The sequence below is a fragment of a genome, unplaced genomic scaffold, assembly GCF_019419815.1.
Source record: "Pyrus x bretschneideri cultivar Hongxiangsu unplaced genomic scaffold, Pyrus_bretschneideri_v1 Contig69, whole genome shotgun sequence".
Taxonomy (NCBI): Eukaryota; Viridiplantae; Streptophyta; class Magnoliopsida; order Rosales; family Rosaceae; genus Pyrus; species Pyrus x bretschneideri.
The window spans coordinates 966051-976630 of record NW_025999808.1 but is presented as its reverse complement, the minus strand read 5'-3'; the positions used below and the strand labels follow the sequence as shown (position 1 = coordinate 976630).

General features: G+C 34.1%; 1 protein-coding gene across 1 annotated transcript; it reads right to left on the bottom strand.

The window, feature by feature from the left end:
• Nucleotides 1–3073: 3073 nt before the first annotated feature.
• On the bottom strand, nucleotides 3074–6943 carry LOC103936029 (probable xyloglucan endotransglucosylase/hydrolase protein 30). Its single transcript, XM_009345861.3, has 4 exons — nucleotides 6636–6943; nucleotides 6433–6533; nucleotides 6017–6225; nucleotides 3074–3783 (listed from the first exon to the last, which is right to left on the bottom strand). The coding sequence occupies exons 1-4, from the start codon at nucleotides 6862–6864 to the stop codon at nucleotides 3255–3257; spliced, it is 1068 nt and encodes a 355-aa protein (XP_009344136.2). The 5' UTR covers nucleotides 6865–6943; the 3' UTR covers nucleotides 3074–3254.
• Between the last annotated feature and the right edge of the window lie 3637 nt (nucleotides 6944–10580).

Sequence of the window (10580 nt, the reverse complement as noted above, 5' to 3'; positions counted from 1 at the left end):
GAATATTATTCTGAATGGCTCTTCCCAAAGCAAAAGCACCTTGATTTGGAGAGATGCAAAGATCTAACAGAGGTTTTAGTCGCTTAATGATGATCTTTGTGATAATTTTATAACTAACATTACACAAACTAATAGGCCTATAGTCATCAACAGTTTTCGAATTATCTATTTTAGGAACTAAAGCGATGCTAATATGATTTATGAGCATTAAATTGGATCCATTCTGAAAAGAAAAAAAAATCTTTGACCAAATAGGAAACAGAGTCCCTAATTTGGTCTCAGCAACCATGAAAAAAGGCCATACTCAAACCATCAGGATCCAGAGCTTTAAGAGCTCCACTACTACTCACAGCATCCCAAATTTCCTCATTTGTAAGAATGGATAACAATCCCAAATTTCCTCATTTGTAAGAATGGATAACAATCCCAAATTTCCTCATCTGTAAGAATGGATAACAAACTTTCATTATGATGATTAGAAATACAAGGTTGAATGATATCTGCTAAATTACTTAGGTTAGCACCCAATGGAGGTCTATCACAAGAAAACCGTTTTTTTAAATTGTGCACAAAAACCTGTCAAGGCCCTAACCAACGGACCACCAAAACCCATTCTCATGTTTGATTTTTTTAAATTTGTTCATTTTCTTATGAATAGTAGCCACAACTTGAAGAATTTAGTCTTCTTATCCCTAAATTGCAACCAATTAGCTTTAGTTCTCTGAGCCCACATAAATTAACACATGATTCAATTCATCTCGAAGAGATTTTTCTTTCATCAAATCAACAGAGTTGTTACTCATAATTTGCTTTTGAAGCTCATCAATTTCATTTAACAATTTTTTATTTTTCTCCTTTAAATTGCCAAAAGTATCCTTATTCCATTTATAAACTAGAAATTTAAACTTACTACACACATTCTGAATTTATCGATTAATATTAGGGTCACAATGCCAATAATTTTGCACAAACATTTTAAACTAAGGATGATTAAGCCACAAAGCCTCAAATTTAAACGAGACATAGTTATTATTCTCCACACTAGAATTTAGAGATAATAAAATAGGATTATGATCAGAACCAAAAATAGGATAGTTATGCCAATAATATTCTGGGAATATATTTAACCATAAAGGGTTAGCCACCACCCTATCCAATCTCTAAAAAACAACTGTATGATCTGTATGACAATTAGTCCAAGTAAAAGGAACTCCAAACAAATTTAAAGATAAAAGATTGCCACGATTAAGAAAATTGATAAAATTGTTCGGTTTGATTACCTCCAAGCCCACCATGTCAAAAACAGTCTCTATCTTTTTAATAGTGTCTCCATCTTTGACGGCCACATGTCACAACCCCTTTTACACAAGTAGTCATATATGGATAGGGATCCTCTCTGGATCCCTTCCACCTAATCCACCCAATCCACCAATTCAAGCCTTGGAAATTTGATCCAACGGCTAAAAATATGGGGCCCCTTTAAAGTTATAATAAAATTAGCCGTTGGATCGAATTTCAAGAGCCCGGATTGGTGGATTGAATGGATTTGGTGGAAGGAATTCGGAGAGGATCCTTTTCCGTCGTATATATGTTGATGTTTCTTTTGTTTATCTTGCATTTGATTGCATGGTTTTGGTGATGTTTCTTGTGTAAATTTGGTTTTTGGAATGACGGATGGAAAATAGCGAGGTGACCACAAAAATTCATGAAACGTCATTCCGTTTAAACATCATTCCTCCCATTGTTAAATGTTTTAATTGGGCAGGTGATGTTTCTCTAGGGGTGGGTTCGGTTTCAATTGGTTTGGTTTTTTGCCAAAACCGAAACCAAACCGAAATTTGGTTCGATTCGGTTCAGTTCAATTTTTTTCGGTTTTTATTCGGTTCAGTTTAATTTTGGTTTGGTTTTTTCCGGCTCGGTTTCGGTTTGGTTACATTTTTTTTTTTAAAACCTTCTTCTTCTTTTTTTGTTTTTTTTTTTTAATTTGAAAATTGGTTTGTGCTCTACAACTTTGCATACAATTTTTCCATTTCAAAGAAAGTAAAGGAAGAAAAAAAGAGAAAGAGAAAGAATATGCTAGAAGAAACAAAGAGAAAGAAGATGCAGGGAGGGTCCGGTGGGGAGAAAAAAAAGGAAGAAAGCAGAGGGTCGGATGGGGAGGGAAAAATGGAAGAAAGAAGAGGTTGGGTGGGGAGAAGATAAAGGACTTGGACTATGAGTTAATGGTTGGCCTAAAATAAAAGCTTAAAACTTGGGTCTAAACTTAAATTGGGCTTGGAATATAAACATTCAAATATTAAATAAATAAATATATAAAATTATATTTAATTCGGTTCGGTTCGGTTTTTGAATTACCGAAATCAAACCAATAACTTTCAGTTCGGTTCGGGTTTTTTTTTTCAGTTTGGGATTTTTGGGTTTTGGTTCGGTATTCGGTTTGGTTTTTTTGGGTTTTGAGTTTTCGGTTTTTCCAACCCACCCCTATGTTTCTCATTGTTATCAATGAGTATTATTTGCATCTGAAATCACATCCATTGATGTTTATAATTCGGACTCATGCCCTATTCTTTTAGTTAATCTTTTTTTTAATGATTACTTTTATAAGTTGTTCTTTTGTAGAAATATTAAAAATATTTGAATTTCTTATTTTCAGTTCTTTGTCTTGTGAATTGAAATAAGCATCCAATAGCTCATTTTACTAGGGGTAATGCAACATTTAAGTAATAATTCAATCTTTAACATCCATGTTATTTAGTTTACACAATTTTTCTACAAATTTAACCTTTCTAGTATTACCCTTTACTAATTCATGATTTCGTGTACATGAGAATGTGCTAATCAAGTTGCACACTGGAACGTCCGTACGTTGTATATGCAAATTTGTAGAGCACTTGTTTTTCTTAAATGAGATTTAAATTCGAGACAAGATTTCAACAAGGCAAATTGTATATACAAATTAATACAGCACTTGTTTTTCTTAAATGAGATTTAAATTCAAGACAAGATTTCAACGAGGCAAAAGATAAAAAAAAACAAATGCGCGTGCACACACACACAATACATATTGAAACACTAAAGATTCAAGTGTTGAACTGACATTGGAGACAGAACAAAAGTGTGATGCACAGACGTATGGAGTATGGTACACTAGTATAAGCTAGGGTTGAATTTACACGTATGAGATGTATGAATTGATCAATCGATCATATATAGTGTCTGAAAAGTTTCAACTGTACGTGATCCATGCACCATCATCACACGTCTGCAGCGTTGTCGGAGTTAGGGACGGCTCGGTTCCTGTTGCGGGACCTCCGCTTGGACTGTCGTTTGTGGCTGCCACCAAACTTCAACCTGCCAGTGTCCTTGAAGCGTGCCTTCTCGGCAGAAACGGTGACGCACTCGGGTGGTGGCACTGGGTAACGCAACGAATCGTAGCAATATGAGTAGTACATGTAACGCTGCCGAAACCTGCGCATGGCGGCTCGCCGCTGACGCGTGATGACGGAGTAGTCTTGGGTGGCGAGGTGGGTGTAATGTTCCGCGCACGCTTCAGCGGCAGGGATTTGCTGGATTGGGTCGGCGGGGCAGCCCTCTAGGACTAGGTCTTTGAATTCTGCTACGAAAGGAGCATATTTGTAATTCACCTTGTATTGCCCGCCGGAGGTGGCCCAACTGCTTGCATCCCATATGGTCGTATACAAGGACATTGGCTTGGAGGGGTAGTCAGCGCCCATTTCTTCATTTCGCACTACCTCTCTAATTGGGACTTCATCCACGTAGAATCTGAACGTTACATTCACATATTCTCTTTAATTTTAGTCATCGAATTAAATAAATCAAATTAAAACATATGACAAGATTAAACAAGAGTTTAGAAAGAGAAAGAAGGTATTTGGTAATTTCTCTTTTATAAATACTTGAATATTGCTACAACCGGTTTCAAACATGAATACATCAACATCTCACATTAACGTTATACAATGACTTTGTCGAATAACATAATTCAGTTCCCATTTATTCCTCACCAAGTCACTAGCATAAATACAAGAAAGTATTGTGTGTGTCACACATAAGAGAAGGATGCTTTAAACATATATGACATGTTTTTTAACCAATAAATATGTGACATATTGTGCTATTATATTTTAGTCCAGACATTTAGCAATAATTATACATTATCTATCATTTAATTGATTCAATTAATAGGCTGATCTGGTATAAACATAACATGTACTTTGTCACAAAAGGAGGTATAATGCCATTATAAATGTTTTGTAAAAATGCTACTCTTACCATCTAGTTGTATCATCTCTCTAATAGAGATAAGACCTACATGCGTTGGCGGGCTCTACTAACCGATTAAATTTAGTCGCTCTTTTCAACATCAAAACATTGAGGAATGATACACTTACCATCTAATTGTATCATCATTTGCATTATTCCTCTAATAAGATAAGACTCACTATGTTAATAGGATCTATTTCTATTAGAAAAATAATACAAATGACACTATGAGAAGTGTAGTATTCCTCAATGTTTTGGGGTAAAAAAGAGAGACTAAATTTAATAGACTTGTAAGTAGAAGCAACCCAGACGCAATCCCAAAGTGCGTGGGGCCTCCCGTGAGGTCAAATAAAGCAAAAAACAAAGTCAACAAAGCATGGTGGTTGCGTATCCGCGTTAACAACGAGAAATTTTTCATTATGACGGGAATATAGATTATACATTACGTGTTTTTATATAAGTAGTAGAAAATTGTATTTTTTAAGTTATTAACTTTTTAAAACATATATTTCACCATTGATATAGTGATATGTGGTATACCACTCTGTGTTCCAATTACACTGAAAAATCTCTGTTTAACAACAAGAATCATCATGATCCATAGATAAATACTAGAACATTCCCAAAACAGAAGGAATCAATGAAAGAAATCAGAAGTAATTTCCTACACTTTCTTTTTTTCTCCCTCTACGCATCCTTATCTATTTTTAATCATTAATTTAAAGGAAAACTAATGAAAATGGTTTGAAGGCTTTGAGTTTTAACGATAAGGACAAAATAAAGGGTAAAGTAAATAGTACTAGGATTGACCTTTTAGTGTAAAAATGTGATTTTTCGTTAAAGTGAATAATACCGGGAGTTTTTCGTTAAAGTTCCGTTAATTTAAATCAATAAGAAATAAAAATAAATGAACAAAAATAAACATCAACGTGTATAAGAAAGAAAAAGTGTAAAAAGAGAGGAATGACAATACAAACAAAGCCATAAATAGCTTAAGAGGAAGTGAAATTAACTAATTAGCAAGGGCTTAGCCATGATTTTTTTTTTTGGGTGGGTTAGCTAAAAATAGTACCATAAAATCATATGTTTATTTTTTTGCTTATATAAAATTATCAATATAGAAGAACAACAATATAATATAAACTATTCTCAAAATCATAATCCTAACCGATAAATTCAAGGACTATATAAATAATTGATTAACCTACTAATTAAATCAAGAATAAGTAAATAAAGAGATAGGGATTTAATTGTGGATTTAAAGAACTTATGTTTCTTTTCTTGAGTAAGAAGCACAAAGGCTAAATTGTATAGGGTAAATGGTCTTTTTCTTTAAAGAATAGGATAAAAGTGGACTGGAGATAAAACTAATTTATAATTTTTAGCATAAAATGTATCATTTACTACCTCTCCTCTACTAAATATACATTAAAAAAATATTCTGTATTGAAATTGAGTAGGCTATAAGCATGAGTTTACAAAAGAATAGATCTATTCACAAACTCATTTTTACTTCCAACACATCCTTGTTAATATTTTGCCAGTGATCATCTTCAATTCATTTGATCCGAACAATCAACAATTGAGAGAAGTGTGTAAGAAGTGAAAATGAATGCATGGATAGTATTACCCTTACAGAAAACCTCTTTGGGCTACAGACCACCTTAGCCTTGCGGGTGGCTACGCCATTGCTGATTAGATGAGAATGGAAGAAAGGATGGATCGGACTTACATGGTGTTTTCGGGTGTCCAAAGGATGCTGTAGCGGTGGAAGTCTTTCGAAGGGTCGAACCAGAGGCGGTAACGCTCTTCGCGGCCGCGGTTGGTGCTGCCATTTCCGTAGAGGTTGGTTTGGAATCTCCATGGCTTCCCTTCTGTGTTCCCTAAGAATTCTATGTCCAACTCATCGTGGTTCTTCTCGAATACGTCCGCGTTTGATGTCTGTTTGTTCAATTTGGTCATCGCCACCAGACAGATTTAGAAGCAAATTAGAATTACCTCCCCTAGTTATTTAGAAAATATCAACGAATTTCCGTTCAATTCCTCAGACCAAAAACGGATCATTTCTACGTAAGAAAAAAAGGGTTGTTTCAAATTAATTTACCATATATATACAATTGTGGTACGTAGAAATAACAAGAAACTTACGTAAAAGGCAACACAGATACCGGCAGTGTAATCGGATGGCAACTTAATGTTAGCGCTGAAGAAACCATGGTTGTAAAGATTGGAGGAGATGAAGCCAGAACCTTGATTAATTTTTATTTTTATTAAAAATAGCCAAGTTAATTAGTATGAATAAAAAAGAGTATTTCAAGAGACAATTAGAGAATTACAAATTAATTACGAACCTGTGAAGCGATCGAGGAGGAGACGTACACCTTTTCCGTCGGGTGACCGGACAAGGTTGCCATCGCCGAAGAGAGGGGTATAGCTTTGGTCGAAGGGGATGGTGGTCAGGTTGTAGAAAGCTGCGTCCACGTTTCTAACACACACAAGGATCAATAGTATTAACCTCAAAGGCTGGGAAAAGAGAGAAACTCCATTAAACCAATATCCACAGGGTTGTAATCCCTCCATTTGCTTTCAATATTTTTTTCTTTAGCGATTCAAATTTAATCTCTCTCTCTCTCTCTCATCCAATCCCACCTCTTTCGATTTCTCTTCCAAGTCCGTTTATATATATATATATAGAGACACACACACACACACACACACACACACACAGCAGCTAAAAAAGGCCAAGGGGAATTCAATGCAAAGGTTACGAGAGAGAGAGAGAAGGATAGAGTATATGGTCCTCGGCTGCTGATTAGCCATTGAATGTGTTAATCAATTATTTCTCCACCCATTATTTTCTTTTTTGCTGAATATTTCTTAAAAAATATTAAACTTTTTTTTTGATAGATGATGCATTAACAAGTTAAATTGTTAGTTGTTAGGGAAAGAGGGTCAGTGAATTGCACTTACATGGTGTATAGACATTATTGTTTTCCGTCATTACAGTAAAACGTCATCTGACTATAAATAAGAACTGAAAACAACTTGTTTTTCCAAACTGGATTTTAACTTTTAGAAGGGATTTTAACACATTAAAATTTGAAAATAACATAAAGGTGGTGGCTTGTTACAATTAGTATATAAATTATATAATGATGATTAATGTATACAGCAGGTGATTGGATAACAAAATATAATGACCACCAATCCAATATTCATGCAAAGGAATAAAGGATACTGATTCCTGACAACTATAAATAACAAATATGATATGGATTCTTGTGGTTTTAATTTACAATTTATGACAAAAAAAAAATTAAAATACTAGTTCCATGCGGTGGTTCATTTATAATTTTAATGATAATGATCCTACCATGCAATTCAGATATGGTCAGGTTGTTATTCTAACCAAACCAGCAGGTCCATAACAGGAGAACAAACTTACACGTATATGTATGTTAAAATACCGTAAAGCCAACCGTGCCTCAAATGCTTCTATTTTTCTTTTTTCTTTTTTTGCTGTCAAGACGACCATACTCAAAGGACGACGTTTTGAGCTAGATTTTTCTATGATTAATCTGTAGCGTTCTCATCATAAATTAGTTATTTGTTCAGCCCAAACAAATTTCATATTAAACGATTTTTATTATGATACTTATGATAATACGTTAATTATAATAAGTCAACAAGTAGACATGTATTTTACAAAATGAAGAATAAACTCCTTTTAACTTTACCAAATGTTTTCCTTCATGAAGTCGACAATATGACGTTGGAAAAGTGGCATGTGTCTAGTTCTTTTTATTTTTTATTTTTTGAAAGGGGCATCATTTGTCTAGTTATGAGAAGTAGGTATATATGCTATAAGATTATGGAAATCAACATCTTCATAAGATGACTCAATCCTTTAATTGCAATTAGAACCCTGCATGTGTACCACACATATTATAACACTAGTCTACTTTCTCGGGTCATATTATTTATTCTATGTCTCTATGGCCACTGAATATAAAGCGAGGAATTTTATATGTATACGATAAAAATAAAAGACAAGCAGAGCAGATGAAAATTAGCTCACAAGAAACGAGAGCAATTTATATGAAATAAATCTATTTGTTTTTGGCGTCTTGATTTAATATTATAGTATCATGTAAAGAAAAGTTATGTATCTAATAATATATTATTACATAAAAGGCGTTATATAGAGTATACCTGTTTTATGTTAGTCATTTTTCTGTTTTTATAAACAGGAGGATGAACAGAAGGGTTAGAACTTTCGGGTACTAGAATAATTTTGGTAAATGAAGTTACGTTCCAGGTGTCTTCTTGTTTTTTTTTTCAATTTCTAATCCACGTTCCAGGTGTCTAAAAAGCAAATTGACACTGAGGGGACGAAAGGGAGAATGCTTCACAAGCAAGCCACTTAAAGGGCATTTTGTAACATTACAATTGTGCATCTTTTGGCTTTATGAGGTTGAAAGGTGTAAACCGCGTCTGAGAACAAGAAATTTCTCATTATGATCGGAATACGAGTGGTACATCATGTGTTTTTACATAAGTGGTAGGAAATTTTATTTTTTAAGTTATTAATTTTTTAATATATATATTCCACCATTTGTATAGCGACACATGGTGTATCATCCCGTGTATCGGTCACATTGAAAAATCTCTCACTTACGATGGCTCGTACATGTCATGCTGTTGTAGTTCTGCATGATAATTTCTTTCTCCTTTTTCACGTATAAAATTAATAGGAAACTAGATTATACTCCTTAAATAAGATCTATTTTTTATTAAAATTGGGTGTAATATTAAATACTGATTTTGGTCATTTGACTTTATATATAACCTATAATCTAGCTAATAATTAATAATTTTTATTTTGTTTTATTTTTACTATTACAAATAGAATATTTTTACTTAATTTGTATTCAATATGGGTACAAAAATAGCTTAAGTGGTAACAGTACATATATGTTTATTTGCACGTATATATATGTATACATAATTTGTGTACATGTGTATATATGCATAAATATATATTTATGTATCGATATATATGCACCTATATATTGTAAGATCCCACATCGCTCAGGGGAGTGATCCTTATATGTATATTCCCATCTCTACCTAGCACGAGGCCTTTTGGGAGCTCACTGGCTTCAGGTTCCATGGGAACTTCGAAGTTAAGCGAGTAGCGCGTGAGAGCAATCCCAGGATGGGTGACCCATCGGGAAGTTCTCGTGTGAATTCTCAGAAACAAAACTGTGAGGGCGTGGTCGGGGCCCAAAGCGGACAATATAGTGCTATGGTGGTGAAGTGAGCCTGGGAAGTGATCCACCTCGGCCACATCGCCCAGGGGAGTGATCCTTATATGTATATTCTCATCTCTACCTAGCACGAGGCCTTTTGGGAGCTCACTGGCTTCGGGTTTCGTAGGAACTCCGAAGTTAAGCGAGAAAGGGGCTAGAGCAATCCCATGATGAGTGACCCACTGGGAAGTTGCTCGTGAGTTCCCAAAAACAAAACCGTGAGGGAATGGTAAGCCCAAAGCAGACAATATCGTGCTACGGTGGTGGAGCGGGCCCGGGAAATGATCCGCCCCGGGCCGGGATGTGACATATATACATTTGTGTATCTATACATATGAACCTATGTATACATGTCCTTATATATATGCACCTATGTATATATTCATGTACCTTTATAATGTATATTGTTTATTGTGTCTGCATATTAATCTATTTGTTTCATTTTGTGATTGTCTATATAAATTTTTATATAGTTTAACTCTCATTAGCAAAATGATTTAAAAAGTCTTTCATTTTAAATTACTAAATTTGATATGTAGAAATAAAAATTTCTATTTCTAAGGCATTATTGATGATTAAATTAGGTGTTTTAGGAAAAAAAATTGAAAATAATAAAAGTGGGCAAGGGTATTTAATATGATTGATAATGAGTTTTAAAGTTAGGGACTAAAAATAGATTTATAAAAGCATCCCGGTTATAATAAAAAAAATAATCTTCTTCAAGTCCTTAAGTCTAAATGCCCCTAAAATTAAACTTCTAAGTTGCGCAATAACATTAATTAGTTAAATAGTTAATTGTTAAAAAAAGAAGAATTGAGGTTAATTGAACTCTATCAGAATATATAAACGGTAGAGGAGCCATAATTTTAACAATGGAGTCATAATTTTAACAACAAAAAAAACTTCATTGAATCCTTTCATTAAGCTTTGACGGGTACTTGCCAAGTTATGCTACATTTTATAGGCCCATCTAGTGAGGCATTT

Excerpts from the sequence above, each read along its gene's own strand:
- LOC103936029 (XM_009345861.3), bottom strand. The coding sequence starts at position 6,864 with ATGGAGGGATTACAACCCTGTGGATATTGGTTTAATGGAGTTTCTCTC. Across the intron at positions 6,534-6,635 it reads CCTCCTCGATCGCTTCACAG|GTTCTGGCTTCATCTCCTCC; the intron begins GTTCGTAATTAA and ends AAATTAATCAAG. Across the intron at positions 6,226-6,432 it reads GTATCTGTGTTGCCTTTTAC|ACATCAAACGCGGACGTATT; the intron begins GTAAGTTTCTTG and ends TTGAACAAACAG.